This window comes from Salmo trutta, chromosome 27 (genome assembly GCF_901001165.1).
Source record: "Salmo trutta chromosome 27, fSalTru1.1, whole genome shotgun sequence".
NCBI classification, from domain to species: domain Eukaryota; kingdom Metazoa; phylum Chordata; class Actinopteri; order Salmoniformes; family Salmonidae; genus Salmo; species Salmo trutta.
Window position 1 is genome coordinate 27398607 of NC_042983.1, and position 24411 is coordinate 27423017.

Consider the following 24411-nt stretch of genomic DNA (forward strand, 5'->3'; position numbering starts at 1 on the left):
AGTCAAAACTGGCCTTAGTCTTCTTACCAGGTGTGAGGCTCCCCTCTCTCTCTCACACACACACACACACACACACACACACACACACACACACACACACCTTTTTCTTTCACCCTTATATCACTAAGTCTCACACTCAGATACTCACATGCACACATGCATGCACACATGCACACACCCAGGCACTCAGCTCAGGTCAAGCAAGGTGCAGTGAGTCATGGCTGGAGATAATGTTCCCGTTATTCACGATAAGCAGCACAACCAAGCTCCAATTACACATCCTGCACCACAGATCTGTGTGTGTGTGTGTGTGTATATACGTGTGTGTGACAGTGAGCGTTTATCAACCATTGTTCTGGACAGAATGTGTGCTTGGCAGGACCAGTTTTTTCGACTAATCATGCATCACTTTGTCTGGGATCTGTTGTCAGCTTCAATGCTCAGTATATTGTCCATAAAGGGGACATCTTTACAAAGACACCATAGACCCCATGCAGTGTTTGACTGTCATTTTCAGAACAATTGTTTAGTGTACCTTCTAAATAGCTGTGAAAGACCAGTTGAAAAACAAGATTGAAAGGTGTTTTTATTTTAATAATTTTTTCAAAGCAAGTCTCTGTGCTTACTACTAAGATGTGCAGCGCCAAACTCACACAGAGAGCCTCTGCATTGCCCCAAAACTCACATTAATTTCATTCCATCTGCTCTGTTTCCCCTGCATCCCCAGTATAAGCTGCAAGATAGAACATTTAATCTTCTGTATCGCTTTGGAACATTCAGAACACGACAGTCAGATCAATTAAAATGCAACCCCGGCGTCAGATCTGTCAGAGGGGAGAAAGAATGGCCGCAGGTGGTTCATGACTAAACTCACCACAAATCAGATCTATCTTCCATCTCTGTTTCTGAACGGTTGAACCTCTCAGAGCAGGGCCACAGCAGGCTGGCAGAATGTCATCTAACAGCATGGAGGGACTAGAGATACACAACTCCAAATGCAAATATGACCACAAATAGCGATGAAGCAGTCCTAGTTCTTCCTTTAGCCAGCCTTACAGTAGAGCTGCTACGGCCTAGTTGTTAGGGAACTGTTAATATCATTAGTGAGTTTGAGGTCAGAGAGCTGGTGCTATGTCCATGCCTACATCACCATGCCTACATCACCATGCCTACATCACCATGCCTACGCCACCATGCCTACATCACATGTCTATGTCAACATGCCTACGTCACCATGCCTACATCACCATGCCTACATCACCATGCCTACGCCACCATGTCTACATCACCATGCCTACATCACCATGTCTACGCCACCATGCCTACGCCACCATGCCTACATCACCATGCCTACATCACCATGCCTACGTCACCATGCCTACATCACCATGCCTACGTCACCATGCCTACATCACCATGCCTACATCACCATGCCTACATCACCATGCCTACGCCACCATGCCTACATCACGTCTATGTCAACATGCTTACATCACCATGCCTACGTCACCATGCCTACATCACCATGCCTACGTCACCATGCCTACATTACATGTCTATGTCAACATGCCTACGTCACCATGCCTACATCACCATGCCTACGTCACCATGCCTACATCACCATGCCTACATCACATGTCTATGTCAACATGCCTACATCACCTTGACTACGTCACCATGCCTACATCACATGTCTATGTCAACATGCCTACGTCACCATGCCTACATCACCATGCCTACGTCACCATGCCTACATCACCATGCCTACGCCACCATGCCTACATCACATGTCTGTGTCAACATGCCTACGTCAACATGCCTACGTCACCATGGCTACGTCAACATGCCTACATCACATGTCTGTGTCAACATGCCTACATCACCATGCCTACGTCACCATGCCTACATTACATGCCTCCGTCACCATGCCTACATCACATGCCTACCTCACCATGCCTATGTCACCAAGCCTACGTCACCATGCCTACGTCACCATGCCTACGTCAACATGCCTACGTCACCATGCCTACGTCCCATGCCTATGTCACCATGCCTACATTACATGCCTCCGTCACCATGCCTACATCACATGCCTACGTCACCATGCCTACGTCACCATGCCTACGTCACCATGCCTACGTCACCAGGTTTTAGTCCCTGTCCTTCAGGGGTAGGATACTTATTTATTTGTCATTTAGGTCATTTGGGAACAGAAGTGAACTTTCAGCTGATCTGTTATACTGACGTCTGTATTGTCATATTGTTTCTATCCATTGCCCCTGAGTGTGACATCACTATGCTAATTACATAAGGCTACACTTGCAGAAACTCAGGAGGATGGAAATATTTATGAGAACAGCAGCATTAGAGGCCTATTGCTTATGACAACAAAAAGGTGATTCTGGTTAGTATGATGACAACAAGGGACAGAGTAGCTTACTTTGCATGTGGGGAGTTCCCCTCATGAACACAATATATTCTAGACCAGATATTCCCATATTACAGCACTAGAGGGCTAATACCATTTTGATAATCCAGGAGTGGGAACCCACAAGGGCACAGGGAATATAAGGAACTTGTTGGAATCCAAATGAAGGAGCTTAGTGCTTACATTTGTCTGTACCAAATAATTCCAGGGGTGAAGATAGGATCCTGCTGGAAAATGCAAGGAACTTACAGAACCCGATAACTAGTGGTCAAACTCAGAAAATAGACTCAATGGCACGGTTGTCTAAAGGATAGGACAAGGGCCCATGGTCAAATATTGTGCACTATATAGGGAATACGGTGCCATTTGGGACACAGACATGTTTTGTTGTACCTGTGCCTTCTGGCCAATCCATAAGCATATGGGTGTGTGACACAGAATTAGGAATTAGAACATGGGTGTGACATCACAACGTCTATTATAAGGTGCTCAACTACTGATGAAAATAGGAGCTCTGAGGATGATGACGATGTTGGTGTGTTTATGACAAAGACAGCGTTAATGATGGACTATGAGTAGGCCGTCATTGTAAATAAGAATTTGTTCTTAACTGACTTGCCTAGTTAAAAAAAGGTTCAATAAAAAACATTTAAAAAATAAAATGATTATCACCATGGTGTCATTGTATTATTATGGTCGTCTTGGTGACCCATGTTCTGTTTGGAGAACGGCTTAACCTGGCTAATCTCCAGATTCCTTCGGGATCTCCGGGAATCCTTGATCGGTGGCACACCCTCACACACACATGCACACGCCTGCGCACACACACACATACTTTGTTTGCGCCTATATGTCCTCACTCACTCTCCTACCTCCCAAACACACACAGACACCACGTCATGATGATGTCATCAAGGTTTTAAAGAGGGATTACTCTGACATCACTGGGATGCGAGCCAGACTAAACCTATTAGCATAAGCGTGTGTGTGTGTATGTGTGTGTGTTTGTGTGTGTTTTCCCAGAGATGAGAAAAAAAGAGCATGTCAGAGTTTGATTGAATGATTGATGATTTGATTATTCATGCTATTTAGCAGGTCTGTCATTAGTCTGTCATTACTGTTGTGTCATCCATCTTGAGACTTTCTATGCCATTAGCTGTGATATGTCAGAATGGTGTTGAGTTGATATTGGAGTTGACCTGTAAACAGCTTACTGGTGGTCCATGTGCTTCAGCCAGAGACACAAAGACCAGAGGGACAATGATATCGTGAGGCTGTTAGCCTCCATGCCATGCACTGGTTAATGAAGCTGTTAGCCTCCAATCCATGCACTGGTTAGTAAAGCTGTTAGCCTCCATACCATGCACTGGCTAGTGAAGCTGTTAGCCTCCATGCCATGCACTGGTTAGTGAAGCTGTTAGCCTCCATGCCATGCACTGGTTAGTGAAACTGTTAGCCTCCATGCCATGCACTGGTTAGTGAAGCTGTTAGCCTCCAATCCATGCACTGGTTAGTAAAGCTGTTAGCCTCCATGCCATGCACTGGTTAATGAAGCTGTTAGCCTCCATGCCATGCACTGGTTAGTGAAGCTGTTAGCCTCCATGCCATGCGCTGGTTAATGAAGCTGTTAGCCTCCATGCCATGCACTGGTTAGTGAAGCTGTTAGCCTCCATGCCATGCACTGGTTATTGAAGCTGTTAGCCTCCATGCCATGCACTGGTTAGTAAAGCTGTTAGCCTCCATGCCATGCACTGGTTAGTGAAGCTGTTAGCCTCCATGCCATGCACTGGTTAGTGAAGCTGTTAGCCTCCATGCCATGCACTGGTTAGTGAAGCTGTTAGCCTCCATGCCATGCACTGGTTAGTGAAGCTGTTAGCCTCCATGCCATGCACTGGTTAGTGAAGCTGTTAGCCTCCATGCCATGCACTGGTTAGTGAAGCTGTTAGCCTCCATGCCATGCACTGGTTAGTGAAGCTGTTAGCCTCCATGCCATGCACTGGTTAATGAAGCTGTTAGCCACCATACCATGCACTGGTTAGTGAAGCTGTTAGCCTCCATGCCATGCACTGGTTAGTGAAGCTGTTAGCCTCCATGCCATGCACTGATTAATGAAGCTGTTAGCCTCCATGCCATGCACTGGTTAGTGAAGCTGTTAGCCTCCATGCCATGCACTGGTTAGTGAAGCTGTTAGCCTCCATGCCATGCACTGGTTAGTGAAGCTGTTAGCCTCCATGCCATGCACTGGTTAGTAAAGCTGTTAGCCTCCATGCCATGCACTGGTTAGTAAAGCTGTTAGCCTCCATGCCATGCACTGGTTAGTGAAGCTGTTAGCCTCCATGCCATGCACTGGTTAGTAAAGCTGTTAGCCACCATACCATGCACTGGTTAGTGAAGCTGTTAGCCTCCATACCATGCACTGGTTAGTGAAGCTGTTAGCCTCCATGCCATCCACTGGTTTAAAAAAAAAATATAATACTTTAATTTAACTAGGCAAGTCAGTTAAGAACAAATTCTTATTTACATTGACAGCCTAGGAACAGTGGGTTAAACTGCCTTGTTCAGGGACAGAACAACAGATTTGTACCTTGTCAGCTTAGGGATTCGATCTAGCAACCTTTCAGTTACTGGTCCAATGCTCTAACCACTAGGCTACCTGCATGGTATGGAGCTGTTAGCCTCCATACTTTGCAAGTTGAGGTAAAGCTAGTTTACATACTGTCCTTAAAATAATTTAGAAAACAACAAGGTGTGTTCAGTGGGCAGCCTACACTCTGAGGTACAGCAAGGTGTGTTCAGTGGGCAGCCTACACTCTGAGGTACAACAAGGTGTGTTCAGTGGGCAGCCTACACTCTGAGGTACAACAAGGTGTGTTCAGTGGGCAGCCTACTCTCTGAGGTACAACAAGGTGTGTTCAGTGGGCAGCCTACTCTCTGAGGTACAACAAGGTGTGTTCAGTGGGCAGCCTACACTCTGAGGTACAGCAAGGTGTGTTCAGTGGGCAGCCTACACTCTGAGGTACAACAAGGTGTGTTCAGTGGGCAGCCTACACTCTGAGGTACAACAAGGTGTGTTCAGTGGGCAGCCTACTCTCTGAGGTACAACAAGGTGTGTTCAGTGGGCAGCCTACACTCTGAGGTACAACAAGGTGTGTTCAGTGGGCAGCCTACTCTCTGAGGTACAACAAGGTGTGTTCAGTGGGCAGCCTACACTCTGAGGTACAGCAAGGTGTGTTCAGTGGGCAGCCTACTCTCAGAGGTACAACAAGGTGTGTTCAGTGGGCAGCCTACACTCTGAGGTACAGCAAGGTGTGTTCAGTGGGCAGCCTACACTCTGAGGTACAACAAGGTGTGTTCAGTGGGCAGCCTACACTCTGAGGTACAGCAAGGTGTGTTCAGTGGGCAGCCTACACTCTGAGGTACAGCAAGTTGTGTTCAGTGGGCAGCCTACACTCTGAGGTACAACAAGGTGTGTTCAGTGGGCAGCCTACACTCTGAGGTACAACAAGGTGTGTTCAGTGGGCAGCCTACTCTCTGAGGTACAACAAGGTGTGTTCAGTGGGCAGCCTACACTCTGAGGTACAACAAGGTGTGTTCAGTGGGCAGCCTACACTCTGAGGTACAACAAGGTGTGTTCAGTGGGCAGCCTACACTCTGAGAAATCAGTGACATAAAGGGATCAATAAGGTACCAGCGGGAGAAGAGAAAAGCAGCAGTGGTAGTGGTAGCCTACCGGTCATCAAATCCCAGTGCCACAGAAAATAAAGCTTTTTAAAGTGATGTAACATGGAGAAAAGGTCAGTTCTCTACACACAACATCCCTGTTGGGATCTTCAGGTCTGTGTGAACACAGAGCATAGAGAACACCTGGGCTCAAATCAGTCCAATAGTGTCCCCCATGCAAAGTCATGCATTCAGGCATGATCAATGACACACACACACACACACACACACACACACACACACACACACACACATACACACACACACACACACACTCGCACACAAGGAGCCTTATCCCCTGGTGTGTTACGCTTGTCCCATTATCTGAAGTGTGGGGAAACTTGTTGACTTGTGAGAATCTCTGCTTTGTGAGCCAGCTCCTCACTGAGACCTCCAACTTAATGGCAGGTAGAATAGTCATGAACAGTCCACAACTGTTGTGACCCTTCAAGTGATGGTGCTTTTCACACATTGTTCTCTTCATGAGACTTGTTTAACTTAAGGTACATCTTCAGAAAATAGTGATTTTGTCGATTTATATCAGATTATATCAATAGATTTATATCAATCATCATGTCTTGTAGATATAGACTTATTGAATGTTATGAATTGTTCCATGAGGCCTACATGGATAGGTATATTCCATTCTCATTCATTCTGATCTTGTACATTTTTTATATGGCCTATCATCTTCTGTAGCTTTCTCCACATTAATGCTCGTTGACAAGTCCGGTGGCGGTACCCATTCATTTTCCCATAAAATTTGTGATTATTTAACCTACGGCGGTCTCCTAGCAACTGAGGCCTGATTGGTTATCAGGACCTATATGCCCTTCTGAATTATGTCGTTCTGCAACCATGGAAACCAGTTTACAAACATGAATCTGGGAGGAGAACTTAAAGATAAAGAGGACCTGAAAGAACCTGGTCACCGGATTTGTAGTCCAGTACTTTAGTCTCTCTCTCTCTCTCTCTCTCTCTCTCTCTCTCTCTCTCTCTCTCTCTCTCTCTCTCTCTCTCTCTCTCTCTCTCTCTCCTGGTCTTTATTTGAGCCTGCTTTGTCAGTATAAAGCCCTGTTGGTTGGGTTCCTGGTGGTGCCTAGCGAGGGGCGTAGGGACACAGGAAGTGTGAATGAGTCATTGAGGAGGCCCCTGTGACATAAAGTACCATTCACCCCCTAATGAGGGGAACTTGCACCCTCCCTCTTCTTATCTCGCCCTCTTGGTCTCCCTCTTCCATTTTAACTCACTCGCTCCCCTTCTTTCCTTCACTCTCTCTCTCCGTTGCTCCTTCGCAGGTGACAGTGGGTTGTTTCTAAGCTCCTAACGAGGTCTGTGACCCTACACTGACGAGTAGATCTGTAGCGCTCTGTGCCTCATAAGCCAATCACAATGACAGCATGTCCAATTAGCTGTCCACTGTCTCTCTCTCTAATATTAGCAGACACTTTTATCTAAAGAGACTTACAGTAAGGCACGCATACATTTCCGCATTGGGTGGGCCAAGCAGGAGTCAAACCCACAATATTGGTGTTGCAAGTGCCATGCTCTACCAACTGTGCCACACAGGACCATTTCTCTGATAGCAGGTTAATTGGCCGTGTGCCTCAGGGAGACCTTGTGACAACAGCCTAACACCATTCCTGGGTGCTCATCTCACAATGCTGCAGCCAGGTGTGTGTGCTGTGTCCATGTCGGGGTGTGTCTGGATGTGTTTACACATGTGCAGTGTTGCATCTGTCATTGTATCTGTGCCTTTAAAGTCATGGATAGCCACCAAGGAGCAGTTGTCACCTGCTAGCTCTGTGAAGCCATGACAGACGAACGCAGGTGTGTGTCTGAGTACGTGTGGTGTTCAGCCATGACTGTCCTTCTTAGAAGAGACTGCCCACTGTTGGCCATTGATAGCATGCTCATTACAAACCCAAATTAGCCTGGCAACAATTCACCTTCATATGGTAAAATATTGCCATTGCTTGCAGCCATAACAAACGTCAAGTTCTCCTAGCTATTGATTGAGATTATGGGAAGGATTTGTAGTGGAAAGGTAGTCTAACTGAAAAAGGATGTTTTGTCAACTTGTCAAACATTTGAGCAATTAGCTAAAATGATAGGCGGTGTTATGTTTCTTGTCGTGATGCTGGTGGTGTTTTTGATAAGACTTGCAATAACAATATAATGGTGAATTACAGTAAGTGCAATCCAATTGAATTTAGCTTCATGCCCTCTCAACCAGTACATCAGCCTGAAATTCCAAGCTCCTGTATGGGGCACCGCTGCCCCCTAGCTTTGGAAGATGGGTATCACAGCTCTTCTGGGTAGGCTATCACAGCACTGAGTGAGTGAGTGGGTGAGTGAGCGAGCGAGTTCGATTAAGTGCACCGGAGTATGGCCCATGACGTGAACACGCAAAAGCGGTGAGGGAGGAGCGCCCTTCTCAAATGGAACAGTAATCAGCGCCCCTCTGCAGTGTTGGGGAGTAGAGAATTTAATTGTAATTTAACCACATTTTGCAGTAGCTTGGTGGTAGTTGAACTAAATTCCCAATCTGGCCCTCGTACCATCACGGTCACCTAATCATCCCCAGCTTACAATTGGCTCATTCATCCCCCCCTCCTCTCCCCTGTAACTATTCCCCAGGTCATTGCTGTAAATGAGAACGTGTTCTAAGTCAACTTATTTGGGTTAAATAAAATAAAATAAAAAATCTTGGTAGTGTTTTCAGTAGTTACAGTTGAAGTCAGAAGTTTACATACACCTTAGCCAAATACATTTAAACTGAGTTTTTCACAATTCCTGACATTTAATCAGAGTAAAAATACCCTGTCTTAGGTCAGTTAGGGTCACCACTTTATATTAAGAATGTGAAATGTCAGAATAATAGTAGAGAGAATGATTTATTTCGGCTTTTATTTATTTCATCACATTCCCAGTGGGTCAGAAGTTTACATACACTCAATTAGTATTTTGTAGCATTGCCTTTAAATTGTTTAACTTGGGTCAAACGTTTCAGGTAGCCTTCCACAAGCTTCCCACAATAAGTTTGGTGAGTCTTGGCCCATTCCTCCTGACAGAGCTGGTGTAGTTGAGTCAGGTTTGTAGGCCTCCTTGCTCGTACACGCTTTTCCAGTTCTGCCCACAAATTTTCAATGGGATTAAGGTCAGGGCTTGTGATGGCCATTCCAATACCTTGCCTTTGTTGTCCTTAAGCCATTTTGCCACAACTTTGGAAGTATGCTTGGGGTCATTGTCCATTTGGAAGACCCATTTGCGACCAAGCTTTAACTTCCTGACTGATGTCTTGAGATGCTGCTTTAATATATCCACATAATTGTCCTTCCTCATGATGCCATCTATTTTGTGAAGTGCACCAGTCCCTCCTGCAGCAAAGCACCGCGACAACATGATGCTGCCACCACCGTGCTTCACGGTTGGGATGGTGTTCTTCAGCTTGCAAGCCTCCCCCTTTTTCCTCCAAACATAACGATGGTCATTATGGCCAAACAGTTCCATTTTTGTTTCATCAGACCAGAAGACATTTCTCCAGAAAGTACGAACTTTGTCCCCATGTGCAGTTGCAAACCGTAGTCTGGCTTTTTTATAGTGGTTTTGGAGCAGTGTCTTCTTCCTTGCTGAGCGGCCTTTCAGGTCATGTAGATATAGGACTCGTTTTACTGTGGATATAGATACTTTTCTACCTATTTCCTCCAGCATCTTCACAAGGTTCTCTGCTGTTGTTCTGGAATTGATTTGCACTTTTCGCACCAAAGTACGTTCATCTCTATGAGACAGAACGCGTCTCCTTCCTCAGCGGTATGATGGCTGCGTGGTCCCATGGTGTTTATACTTGCGTACTATTGTTTGTACAGATGAACGTGGTACCTTCAGGCGTTTGGAAATTGCTCCCAAGGATGAACCAGACTTGTGGAGGTCTACAATTTTTCTTCTGAGGTCTTGGCTGATTTCTTTTGATTTTCCCATGATGTCAAGCAAAGAGGCACTGAGTTTGAAGGAAGGCCTTGAAATACATCCACAGGTACACATCCAATTGACTCAAATGATGTCAATTAGCCTATCAGAAGCTTCTAAAGCCTTGACACCATTTTCTGGAATGTTCCAAGCAGTTTAAAATCACAGTCAACTTAGTGTATGTAACCTTCTGACCCACTGGAATTGTGATACAGTGAGTTATAAGTGAAATAATCTGTCTGTAAACAATTGTTGGAAAAATTACTTGTGTCATGCACAAAGTAGATGTCCTAACCGACTTGGCAAAACTATAGTTTGTTAACAAGAAATTTGTGGAGTGGTTGAAAAACAAGTTTTAATAACACTTACCTAAGTGTGTGTAAACTTCCGACTTCAACTGTAATTACTTGTTTGCCATGTAGCGATGTAGCTAACTACTGGAACGACACACTACTTTTCTTTTCAAAAAGAAAAGAAAATATGAGTGGAGTAGGCAAGAATTCCCTTTAATTTTAGTCATCAAACCTGCCTCTTTCTCATTGGATACATTGTTTTTGTGTTTAATAGGCTAAATTACACGTTATGTTAACATCTGACTCCTGAGTAAACTGTTCTTGCAATTTGTAGTCTATGACGTTTCAGATTTAGATATGATAATTCTTCACGAAGTAGTTTGGATGTAGTGAACTACTTTTTCAAAATAACTTTAGAAAACTATATTTTAGTGTAGCTTAACTTCTTCCAGTGTGAAGTAATTGGTAGCTTGGTGAACTATATGTTCAGAGTAGCTTCCCCAATATTGCTACTCAGTGATGTTGTCAGCAAGGTCCCAAAACGAATGCAATCAATACTAACCAGGTTCACCCGGGGCAGGCCCAGGGCATTTATCGAATCCCCTCAGTGAGTGAGTGAGTGAGTGAGTGAGTGAGTGAGTGAGTGAGTGAGTGAGTGAGTGAGTGAGTGAGTGAGTGATTAATTGAGTGAGTGAGTGAGTGAGTATTATCTTCTTAGCTGTTTCAGATTAGAGACACAGGACTTAGAGACAGACACTAATAGTGTCTCTCTTAGAGACTTAGACTTAGAGACAGACCGTAATAGCACTGCTGTCTAAAGTAACTGACATATAAAGTATCAGCCAGTAGCTGTGTACCCGCCCCTCTGCACAATCATTCAGTCTCTCTCTCTCTCTCTCTCTCTCTCTCTCTCTCTCTCTCTCTCTCTCTCTCTCTCACCTTATCTCATGCTTCTCCCTCCACCTCTCCTTCCTCTCTCTCTCTATCTCTCACCTTATCTCATGCTTCTCCCTCCACCTCTCCTTCCTCTCTCTCATCTCGTAGAGGGTAGATGTCCAGTGGAGCTCTGTAGGAGGAGTGTCCTGCCTGGCGCTTGTGCGCGTGTGTGTGTGAGTGAGTGTGTGTGTGTGACTCTACCGTGTGTGTGTGTCTGCTGTAAGGGACTGTTCCCTTGCACGTATGTGTGTGAGTGTTTGTCTCAGCTTTGAGTGTGGAGGTGCAGTAAGATGAGTCTGCCAGCGAACTCCGAGTCTCTTGAGAGGATAGCACGCTACCGCCATGCCTGCTCCAGTGGCTCTCCATACTCCACCAACAAGCCCATCGACATCAAAGCCAGGAGGAGAGGGTAACTGTGGGCACTGGGGATAGGGGAGGGAGGGTAGGCTATTGTGACTCTGCATTTATTATTAATCGACCGATATGTCATGTTTCTGTTTAGTTATTATTCCAAGGCTAGATGTCCAGTGGCGCACTCTAGAAGGGGTGCAGTTTTGTCCCTGAGAAAACTGTCTTGAGATGGACTAGAATGGGATTGTTGCTGTGATTCTTGGACTGTCATAGTTATTTTTCAACTGCTCCCTCTCACAAAGCTTTCTGTTTCGTCAGTAAACAGGCAGATATTCCTTGTGTGTCAGAGATCGTCAGTGGAAGAGGAGCAGACAGGGGAAGTTGAACCTGTCATAGAGCTCTATTAGCCAACTGGATTGATCAATAATAGTTATTTAAAGCCCTTCCTCATTTTGTGTGTGTGAATGCTCTTGTGTGTGTGTGTGTGTGTGTGTGTGTGTGTGTGTGTGTGTGTGTGTGTGTGTGTGTGTGTGTGTGTGTGTTTATGGGGGTGTGTGTGTGCCCGTGTGTATGTTTGCTCACTTATCTAAGCCCTACCTGGCCTACTGGTGGTAAATAGCTCCACCGGGGCAACCCTAACGAACAGATCAGCGTTCACATTGAAGTGCGCCACAGTGTTATGTAAAATGTCGTTGCTCCGTTTCTCAGCCGCTGGGCTATTTTGATCACTATTTTATTGCTGAGAATTTTTCTGCACCGCAGGAAATGTTAATGCAAATGAGCTTTGTGATTTACATACATTCACTGAAAACCCACACTAACGCAGTTATATGCACATTTCTTGTACAGTGGCTTCAGAAAGTATTCACACCACTTGACTTTACCAAAATGTTGTTGTGTTACAAAGTGGGATTTAAATGGATTTAATTATTTTTTAATTGTCAACGATCTACACAAAATACTCCAATGTCAAAGTAAAAATAAAACATATATGTATATACAGTACCAGTCAAAAGTTTGGACACACCTACTCATTCAAGGGTTATTCTTTATTTTTACTATTTTCTACATTGTAGAATTATAGTGAAGACATCAAAACTATGAAATAACACATATGGAATCATGTAGTAACCAAAGAAGTGTTAAACAAATCTAAATATATTTTAGATTCTTCAAAGTAGCCACCCTTTGCCTTGTTGACAGCTTTGCACACTCTTGGCATTCTCTCAACCAGCTTCATCCAGTCACCTGGAATGCATTTCAATTAACAAGTGTGCCTTCTTAAAAGTTAATTTGTGGAATTTCTTTCCTTAATGCGTTTGAGCAAATCAGTTGTGTCGTGACAAAGTAGGGGTGGTATACAGAAGATAGCCCTATTTGGTAAAAAAACATATTATGGCAAGAACATCTCAAATAAGTAAAGAGAAACGACAGTCCATCATTACTTTAAGACATGAAGGTCAGTCAATCCGCAAAATGTCAAGAACTTTGAAAGTTTCTTCAAGTGCAGTCGCCAAAACCATCAAGCGCTATGATGAAACCAGCTCTCATGAGGACCACCACAGGAAAGGAAGACCCAGAGTTACTTCTGCTGCAGAGGATACGTTCATTAGAGTTACCAGCCTCAGAAATTGCAGCCCAAATAAATGCTTCACAGAGTTCAAGTAACAGGGGCAGCAGATAGCCTAGTGGTTAGAGCATTGGGCCAGTAACCGAAAAGTTGCTAAATCGAATCCCAGCTGACAAGGTAAAAATCTGTTGTTCTGCCGCTGAACAAGGCAGTTAACCCACTGTTCCTAGGCCGTCATTGTAAATAAGAATTTGTTCTTTACTGACTTGCCTAGTTAAATAAAGGTTCAAATAAAAAACAGACACATCTCAACATCAACTGTTCAGAGGAGACTGTGTGAATCAGGCCTTCATGGTCGAATTGCTGAAAATAAACCACTTCTAAAGGACACCAATAAGAAGAAGAGACTTGTTTGGACCAAGAAACATGGTCATTAGACTGGTGGAAATCTGTCCTTTGGTATGATGATTCCAAATTTGAGATTTTTGGTTTTGGCTTTGTGAGACGCAGAGTAGGTGAACAGATGATTTTTGCATGTGTGGTTCCAACCATGAAGCGTGGAGGAGGAAGTGTGATGGTGTGGGGGTGCTTTGCTGGTGACACTGTCTGTGGTTTATTTAGAATTCAAGGCACACTTAACCAGCATGGCTACCACAGCATTCTGAAATGATACGCCATCCCATCTGGTTTGCGCTTAGTGGGACTATCATTTGTTTTTCAACAGGACAATGACCCAAAACACACCTCCAGGCTGTGTAAGGGCTATTTGACCAAGAAGGAGAGTGATGGTGCTGCATCAGATGACCTGGCCTCCACAATCACCTGACTTCAATCCAATTGAGATGGTTTGGAATGAGTTGGACCACAGAGTGAAGAAAAAGTAGCCAACAAGTGCTCAACCTATGTTGGAAAAGCATTCCTCATGAAGCAGATTGAGAGAATGCCAAAAGAGTGCAAAGCTGTCATCAAGGCAAAGGGTGGCTACTTTGAAGAATCTAAAATCTAAAATACATTTTTGGTTACTACATGATTCCATATGTGTTTCATAGTTGTGATGTCTTCACTATTATTCTACAATGTAGAAAATAGTACAAATAAATAAAACACTTTAATTAGTAGGTGTGTCCAAACCTTTGACTGGTACTATACAGTGAGGGAAAAAAGTATTTGATCCCCTGCTGATTTTGTATGTTTTCCCACTGACAAAGAATTGATCAGTCTATAATTTTAATGGTAGGTTTATTTGAATGGTGAGAGACAGAATAACAACAAAAAAATCCAGAAAAATGCATGTAAAAAATGTAATAAATTGATTTGCATTTTAATGAGGGATATAAGTATTTGACCCCCTCTCAATCAGAAAGATTTCTGGCTCCCAAGTGTCTTTTATACAGGTAACGAGCTGAGATTAGGAGCACACTCTTAAAGGGAGTGCTCCTAATCTCAGCTTGTTACCTGTATAATAGACACCTGTCCACAGAAGCAATCAATTTATCAGATTCCAAACTCTCCACCATGGCCAAGACCAAAGAGCTCTCCAAGGATGTCAGGGACAAGATTGTAGACCTTCACAAGGCTGGAATGGGCTACAAGACCATCGCCAAGCAGCTTGGTGAGAAGGTGACATCAGTTGGTGCGATTATTCGCAAATGGAAGAAACACAAAAGAACTGTCAATGTCCCTCGGCCTTGGGCTCCATGCAAGATCTCACTGTGTATATATATATATATATATATATATATATATATATATATATATATATATATATATATATATATATATTATATACATATATATATATATATATATATACATGGAAAATAAAGCATTTATATATCTTGATAAGATAAGTATTGAACCCCCCGAGTCAATACATGTTAGAATCACCTTTGGTGTCTTTCTGTGTAAGTCTCTAAGAGCTTTCCACACCAGGATTGTGCAAAATTTGCCCATTGTTCTTAAAAAAAGTGGTTGTTGATCATTGCTAGACAGACATTTTCAAGTCTTGCCATAGATTTTCAAGGCGATTTAAGTCAAAACTGTAACTTTGCCAACAACATTCAATGTCGTCTTGGTAAGCAACTCCAGTAAGAGATTTGGCATTGTGTTTTAGGTTATTGTCCTGCTGAAAGGTGCATTTTTCTCTCAGTGTCTGTTGGTTAGCAGACTGAACTAAGTTTTCTTTAGGATTTTGCCTATAGTTAGCTCTATTCCCTTCATTTTTATCCTTAAAAACTCTCTAGACCTTGCCGAAGACAAGCATACACATAACAGCCATCACCATGCTTGAAAATATGAAGGGTGGTGCTTACTGACTGACGTGTTATGTTGGATTTGCCCCAAACATAACACTTTGTATTCAGGACAAAAAGTTCATTTCTTTGCCACATTTTTTGCATTATTACTTTAGTGCCTTATTGCAAACAGGATGCACGTTTTGGAATATTTTTATTCTGTAAATGATTTATTTATTTCACTCTGTCATTTATGTTAGTATTGTGGAGTAACTCCAATGTTGTTGATCCATCCTCAGTTTTCTCCCATCACAGCCACTAAACTGCAACTGTTTTAAAGTCACCGTTGGGTTCATGGTGAAATCCCTGAGTGGTTTCCTTCTTCACCGGCAACTGAGTTAGGAAGGGCACCTGTATCTTTGTAGGGACTGTGTATTGGTACACCATCCAAAGTGTAATTAATAACTGCACCATGCTCAGAGGGATATTCAATATCTGCTTTCTTTTTTTAAAAATCTTTTCTTTTTTTCCCCTTTGAGAACCTTTGGAAAACCTCTCTGGTCTTTTTGGTTGATTCTGTGCTTGAAATTTACTGCTCGACTGAGGGACTGTACAGATAATTGTATATGTGGGGTACAGAGATGTGGTAGTAATTGAAAAAGCATGTTGAACACTATTATTGCACACAGAGTGAGTCCATGCAATAAATGATGTGGCTTATTAAGCACAATTATATTCCTGAACTTATGTAGGCTTGCCATAAGAAAAGGGTTGAATACTTACTGACTCAAGACATTTCAGCTTTTAATTTTTAACTAATTTGTAAACATTTCTCAAAACATAATTCCACTTTGACATTATGAGGTATTTTAAATGCAGGCTGTAACACAACAACATTTTGAAAACGTCAAGAGGTGTGAAAACTTTCTGAAGGCACTGTAGCCTACTTTTGGCCAGTTAATAGCCTAACCACTGATCAAGCAACATTATGGACAAAACTTTCAAATCCTGTTGCCGTAGGATTATTTTGTTGTGACAATATACTGTAGGTCAAATTAAGATCCTGCATCTGTGGCTTTGGTTTTTATAAGGGATTAGTTCTGGTGTTTGGTCTGTATAGATCCAATGTTGCACAGGTGTTGGTCAATATCTGCAGTAGACGTTGAAGTGTGTGTGTGTGTGTGTGTGTGTGTGGATGCAGCAACATGTTTACTGTTAGATAGAGAGATTGGTGCTATTAGAAGAGTGAAAGGTGACAAATAAGGGAATGGGAGAGCTCCATCAAATCCTGCACTTTACTCCATGTTCTGGGAGACGCCTCCATTCAGTTGATTATTCAGCTTATTGGTTGCTCTAACGCTCATAGCCAAGGCACTTTCCTCCCATTAGTGCTAATTCTGCAGGGTCTGTCTGTCTCTCCAAGTAATCATAGTAATCAGATGTGTGCTTTATGATTATCAAAGCAGGTTATTTCTGTATTTGTGTGTGTGTGTCTGCGCGTACGTAAGCATGTGTGTGTGCGTGTGTGAATGACGTGCGTGCATGTGTGCGTGTGTGTAATGTGGTGTGAGTCTTGGTGCCATAACCAAGTAATGAGGTAAAGGTCAGAGTGTTATTCTAGACATATAGATGTGGGTGGAGCTTGACCTGTGGATTGAGTGGGCTGACCGTCTCTCCTCTGTAGCCTCACTTCAACCTATTTATAACACGTTCAAATCAAATCAAATGGTATTAGTCACATGCGCCGAATACAACAGGTGTAGACCTTACCGTGAAATGCTTACTTACAAACCCCTAACCGGACAACTTTATAAAATGGGTGAAAGTTTTATATGATGATCCTCAGGCTGCTGTCCTTACTAATGGACTACGGTCAAATAGCTTCTCTATACACAGAGGTACCAGACAGGGCTGTCCTCTGTCCCCCCTCCTATTTGCACTTGTTATGGAACCACTGGCCGAGGCCATCAGGGTAACGCCTGCTATACAGGGGCTGCTCATTGGTGATGTTCACCATAAAATAAGCTTGTATGCTGATGATGTCCTGATATTTATTTCTAATCCCGAGACTTCAATCACATCTCTGATTAACACTATTGAGCGAATTCTCAGGCTACAAGATTAACCTAACTAAATCAGAGGCTATGCCACTTGGTAACCTTCACTCTGTACCTAACACTTCTCCCCCCTTCCCTTTTAAATGGTCTCCCTCAGGTTTTACGTATCTGGGTATATTTGTAACTCCTAAATTCCAACAAATGTACAAAGCCAATTTTGTTCCCTTGTTTGACACAATAAGACAGGATCTGGAGCGCTGGAACTCTCTTCCGATTTCATGGTTGGGTAGAATATCCCTCTTGAAAATGAACATTTTACCTAGGCTACTTTACCCAATCCAAATGATCCCAGTATTACTCTCCAATAAGGTAATAAAGGATGTAAATGGATGGCTAAGTTCCTTTATATGGAGTAAACGCAAGCCAAGACTTAAGATGGCAATATTACAGCTGCCAAATTCTATGGGTGGCTTGGATCTACCCAATATCAGGCTCTATCAGTGGTGTGCCCACCTATGTTATATCTCAGACTGGATCACAAACGATGACTCCTCTATTTGGTTAGACATTGAGACTTCTCTTTCAAAATACCCTTTACAGGACCTTTTGTTTTTCTCAAGTTTCAAGTCTGTAAAAGATCGCTGTAACAACCCCATTACCCTTAACACACTCAAAGTATGGAGGTCAGTTCAACGTTTCCTGGGAAGGTCCAAACTAACCTCTGCTCTTACCCCAATTCTTAACAACCCAGATTTTGTCCCAGGATTGCTGGATGCTGGCTTTAACGTTTGGCTTAATAAGGGCATACGCAGGCTAAATGACTTATTTGCGGGTAAGATTTTATTGTCATTTGAGCAGATGGTCGAGAAATATCAACTCCCAAAGCAGGACTTTTTCCGTTTCCTACAAGTAAGACACTATATTCTGAAGAGCACCACCTTAATTGGTAACCCTGATATGTCCGTCATTGAAAGAATGCTTTTTTCCCCACAAAGGAAAATGTCTGTAAGTCTGTTTTATGATGCTTTAAGGTCCTTTTCCGCTGTCGACACACAGAGGGTGAAACAAGTGTGGGAGAAAGAACTGTCTGTTACCATTGACGAAGAGATGTGGGAGGACATTTGGAAATATGCAAAAACAATATCTATATGTAATCGTACTAGAGCAATTCAATTAAGAATAATACACAGATTGCATATATCCCCAAATCGCAGACATGCATTTAGCCCCGCTTCCTCCTCTCCTCAGTGTCTCAAATGTAAAACTGATACAGGCACCCTAACACATTGTTTATGGTCATGTCCCAAAATACAAAGATATTGGTCTGGTGTTCGGCAAGAGATTGAAAAGATCCTAGGGGTCGATCTAGAATTGGACCCAGTTTCTCTACTGTTAGGTCTCCCTAGTAGGCATGTAACTTCGGTGGGTAAGAGGAGGCTTTACAACATCCTCACCTTCGCAGCGAGGAAAAACATACTTTTACAATGGATTAGTGAAAAGGTTCCCTCTATTAAAGATTGGCATAAGATACTATTTGAATGGGTGCCGCTGGAATATCTGACATGTACATTGCACTCTAAGACAGATCAGTTCTACAAAGTATGGGAACCTTACCTAAATTACCTAGAACCTGAAGTATCAGCTATTATGCTGCAAGGATTCTCTTAGAATGGTGATCTATGTATTCCAGAATTACACTGTACGGTCCATGTGGGGAACCCAACTTCTTGGTTTAAACTGAGCATTTTATTTTATTTATTTATTATGTCTTTATTGTTATTTTTTTTCTGTTTATGTTTGTTTAAAATGTATGTATTGAGGGATGCAATGAGGGGGATGGGGTGAGAGAAGCGGGGAGAGGGAAACGGTGGGTGTGTGTGTACGTGCGTGCATACATACGGATATGTGTAAGCGAGTGCTGTTTTTTTTTTGCCTTGTCTTTGTTGTTGTATCTCTTAATATGGGTGAAAATTGTGAAACTCCAATAAAAAATACTGTTACAAACCCCTAACCAACAATGCTGTTTAAAAAATACGAATAGGAACAAGAAATAAAAGGAACAAGTAATTAAAGAGCAGCAGTAAAATAACAATAGCCAGACTATTTACAGGGGGTACCGGTACAGAGTCAATGTGCGGGGGCACCAGTTTGTCGAGGTAATTGAGGTAATATGTACATGTAGGTAGAGTTATTAAAGTGACTATGCATAGATGATAGGTCATATGCATCATGAACTCATTTTACGAAGGCCTATTTAACAAAATCAATTCAACCAAGTAACTTTGGAATATTCCGATTCTTAGCTTGGTCTATTCTTGCCTTATTGCTAGGCCTACTTCAGGTTAACTTTCATGACCACTAGGGGGACACAATGCACTGCCCTAGCATATACAGTATGCCTATTTCAGCACTAGATGGCAATAATGATTCAAATGACCTGTGTGCTGAACTTGTAATATACCTTTACATGTAACTGAATGTAACTGCTGTACTTCTTAGTTTGACGCGCTTTGTTATCCTATCTTGTGTTTAAGTTGTTAACCCTTTCTTGTTGGGTTGTATGCAACAATGACAGTATGTCACTGTGGACCTGTGAAATTACCACAGTTTAAAATAAAAATGATATTGCCTTTAGCCTGTAACTATGGCCCTGGGTAAGAATAAACTCAGGGTGTGACTTATGCTTAAACATGAACCAGTGGGTTGTGCCTGAACTCCACTTCATTCACTGCCAACGAGTCACGTGATGTGTATACCATGGACAGCCTCAGGATGCACCAGCATGAAATCAGTCACATTACTGTACCTCTGCTGTTAAAGAAGCTCATTGGTTTGTCATCAAATTGATTTGATGTATGTAGAATAGCTGTTTCTCTTCATGTCTGACCTAAAACAAATGCTGTATGTTAGACTTTATGTGGAGTCAGAAGGTCAGAGGGTAACAAGGCTCAGGGTCCACAAAAGTGACCGGAAGAAGGAATAAGGCAAGTTCATTATCAATATACTTTGTTAAGATTTCCCCCAATCAAATGACATCCTGTTTCATCCTGTTGTTGGGTGAATAGGCCTATTCGTTAGCTGATGTGTGTGGGTACACTACATACGCTACATACATTATTACCTCATTACCTGAGGTCAGCATTGATTATGTCGATTTACAGCTCATTGTGTGAGTGTGTGTGTGTTCGAGAGTGTGTTTGAGAGTGTGAGACAGTGTGAGAGAGTGTGACGTGCGGCCCATGGTGGCCCCAGTCCTGTCTCTTTTCTCTCACACAACATAAAAGAAAAGAAGCAGCACATGAAGCAAATTACCAATGTATTATCCCTCATAGAAAGCCTTGAGTGGGCCAGTTTCTCTCTCTCTCTCCCTCTCTTTTCTTTCTTTCTTTCTTTCTTTCTCTCTCTCCCTCTCTCTTTCTTTCCCTCTCCCTCTTCTCTGGCAGAACAAAAGACAACATCCTCTAGTTGACGTCACTCTGTTGTCACGGCACACAATTATGCCAAGGTATATGAGATGCAGGTATGTGTGTGTGTGTGTGTGTGTGTGTGTGTGTGTGTGTGTGTGTGAGTGTGTGTGTGTGTTTGTACGTGTGTGTTGCTGTCATAGCCGGGCATTATTACTACCGGGTCTTATTACGAGCTGTTGTTGTGTCTAAGACGTGCGTCAAAAGAGAATCACTTACCTGTCCCAGTCAGACCCTAATGAGGAGCTCTCTCTCTGTTTGTCTGTCTGTCTGTCTGTCTGTCTGTCTGTCTGTCTGTCTGTCTGTCTGTCTGTCTGTCTGTCTGTCTGTCTGTCTGTCTGTCTGTGACCAGGTTATGAGGTAATTGGGCTTGTGTAGTAGCCCTGCCAGACACTTTGGCCAAGTTCTGCCATGTGGTGGAAGCCTCCATGTTTGTTTACAAAACTTCCTCAAGATCCGGAGCGTACCCTGATTACACATTCACCATGTTCTTTCTCTGTTTGATAAAAAAAATGTTGATTGTAGACGTTTGCTACAGTTGAAACAGTACTTACCATTACCTCACACCAAATAGAAGATGATCAAGTTAGCCTTATAAGTAACAATAGATGGTCAAGTTACACTTGATATTCATTTGGAGGGATTAGACTTCCTAGAATGTATGTAGTTACCTTGAATTTACGTTGTTGGTATGATTTCACGTAACACAATATTTTCACGTTGGAGAATGGTCTGGGGCTAGTCCTCTCCTGGTTGGTCATTGTCCCTCCCTCCCTCTCTCCCTCGCGCCGCTATTATGCAAGCAGTTTTCAGTCATTGAAGTTGCTTAATATGTAAGAAGATTTTACTTAATTTACATTGCTCATATTATGACTTTTATTCAGCTACTTTCTGTCCTTACTATACCTGTATTAGTCACTGTGGATAACTTCAATTGTAATTCATTGGAAGTCACAGTGTATTTGTGCCACATGCCACTATGCTACTTCTCTAGCACATTGTGGATAATACAACACGGGTGTTGGTGTTTGGTTACCTTGGCAGCAGTGTGATTGATGTTTGAGACAGCGGCTGTACTATGGGATAGAGCCCCGCCCCTGAAGGAGTTACTGCAACCTCAACAACCCCACCCCTGCCAACACAAACCCCCCCTCAAGCTGCAGGAAGGAGAGAGAGAGAGAGAGAGAGAGAGAGAGAGAGAGAGAGAACTTACACATGTGGCCAGGGAAGGAGGGAAGAGTCAGAAGACAGAGAGAAAAAAGTGGGAGAAGAAAGAGAGGAGGAAGGCTTATACTCGCTGGCCAGGAAAAGACTGTCGAGAGGGAGAGGAAGGAGAGGTAAGGAAAAAAGTGGAAGAGAATTGAAACACGTTGGTAACAACAACAGAGCAAGAGAGAGAGAGAGCAAAGCAGGAGTCCGAGGAAGGGAAAGAGAAAGAAAGGGGGAGAGAGAGACCGATAAATAGAGGAGGCGGATCCGACTCACACTGTGGTCTGAGAGAGAGGATTCCTGTGTAGTGAATAGTTTTAGTTGGGACTCCAGTCCTGTGTTCTCTGACATATCTACCAGTCTCTGTTTCTGTCTGGACCATAAGCTCCCAGGCTGGGGCACAGAAGCCCTAAACACAACACGACCACAACAGGAACATTACAGGACCACTCTGTTGGACCGATCCACAGAATTACTGCAGTTCGAAGAAGAGGTCGCAACACGGTCTGAAAAGAATCTCAGGACTGCTTTTTGAGATAACTGTAGAAGTGAAGAGTGACTGCTGTGGTTTGACCACAATCTGAACACAATAGGACTGTTTGACCAGGAGGGGAAAACGTGGGAACTGTGGGGACCGTGGTTTGAACAGGAACACTTTCCTTTCTAGGGAGTTGTGGGGTCTGTGGTTTGACCTGAACAGGACCGTGGGGGCTGTGGCCTGGACAGGACAGTAACGTGTGGGAGAGAAGGTGACATCATGAGTATTGTTATGAAGCCACGATCTCGCTCCATCAGCTCTCTACGGAACATGGAAGGAATCTGGTAAACAGACACACATCTTCCAGCCACACACTGTCCAGTTTCTCTCTGTTTCTGTGTTCTCTTTCCCCTCTCTCAAACCTTTATCTCTCTCACCCTTTTCTCTCTCTCCTTTGTCCTGCTACTTTCCTCTCTCACTCGCCCCATTTCCAGTCCCCTAGTTTCTTACCGGCGGTTTTTCCTCTTATTTTGAGATTAAGATAACTTTATTGGTCAATTGCACATAAGGTCCAACCACTTTTAATCCAACCCCTCCAAAAGACACACATACACCTCTCTCTCTCTCTCTCTCTCTCTCTCTCTCTCTCTCCCTCTCTCTCTCTCTCTCTCCCTCTCCCTGCCTCTGTCTCCTGCCTGTCATCTCAATCCTCTCTGTCCTCTCTCTCCCTCTCCCTGCCTCTGTCTCCTGCCTGTCATCTCAATCCTCTCTGTCCTCTCTCCTGAACCCTTATCATACTTCCCACTGTTCTCTGGTTCCTTTCCTTCTTCAGGCTGTCAAGCTCTGGCCTGTCCGTTCATATTTGTTGTTTTGACTGGGGAACATGAGAAGTTCTTGGTTAACTACAGTAACTGTATGTGAGATGTCTTTTTCTAGTCTTCCTGTCTGTTGTACTCTGTTAACTATACAGCACAGTGCAAGGAAGAGCAGGCATCCAGCATGGATGTTTGCCTCTGTGCTGTGGTGTCTCTAGTTACTACGTTTCTATCAGAACTCACTATGTCAACACCATACAACAGCTGTTACATACTCTCTCACAAGGTGGTATAGGCTGTATGTTAATCATCATGTACTCTGGAATGTGTTCTGTCACTGGCTGAAGTCTCCTTAGCAGCGCCCCCAGACTTCTCCTCTTCCATAGAATGCACCTTCCTCCTGTCTCCACTTGTCTATGGATTTTTTTCTCCCTCATCCCTTCTGCACTCACATGTTCTCTGCAAGGGTAGATCCCTGTCGAAGACTAGTTTATTTTCACAGTGTTTCTCCGTGGTACTTCGGGCTGAGCAGTACAGTCCAGTCCTGAACAAACACACAGCATGCTGGTTCCCTCCTCGACCCTAGTCTTAGGGTCGCTCTGTTCTCACACAGCCTGCTAATTATCCACGTAAGCCTCTCAGACTGGGAGAAGGCCTGTGTGAACTAAGCCCCATCATCATTAAAGCCATTGCAGAGTTTTCCAGCTGAATGAGGCTGCCTTTCAAGAACAGGTATTATGATCAGATTAACATGGAGATTGATATCTCTAGTAGTCTGCCCTGAGGGTTCAACCTCATCTTTCTCTTCTTCTCAGATTTCAGCTGATGTGAGATCGTGTATGCCTATATCTGTAATATTTTGTACCAGTGTGCCGTTTCAGTCATTT

The 24411-nt window shown here is 43.3% G+C and overlaps 1 protein-coding gene across 5 annotated transcripts in view; it reads left to right on the forward strand.

The window, feature by feature from the left end:
• The window catches only part of LOC115164789 (cAMP-specific 3',5'-cyclic phosphodiesterase 4D), a 167881-nt gene that overhangs the window by 96824 nt on the left and 46646 nt on the right, over window positions 1-24411 (forward strand). The window contains exon 1 of one of the 5 annotated variants that reach the window (XM_029717599.1): window positions 11489-11755. The exons of 3 other annotated variants lie outside the window; for them this stretch is intronic. In XM_029717599.1, coding sequence (XP_029573459.1) covers window positions 11637-11755 — 119 coding nt within the window. In that variant the 5' untranslated portion in view covers window positions 11489-11636. Of the gene's footprint in view, window positions 1-11488; window positions 11756-22228; window positions 23054-24411 lie in introns of those variants that run through there. One more of the 5 variants, XM_029717601.1, reaches the window with a different exon arrangement.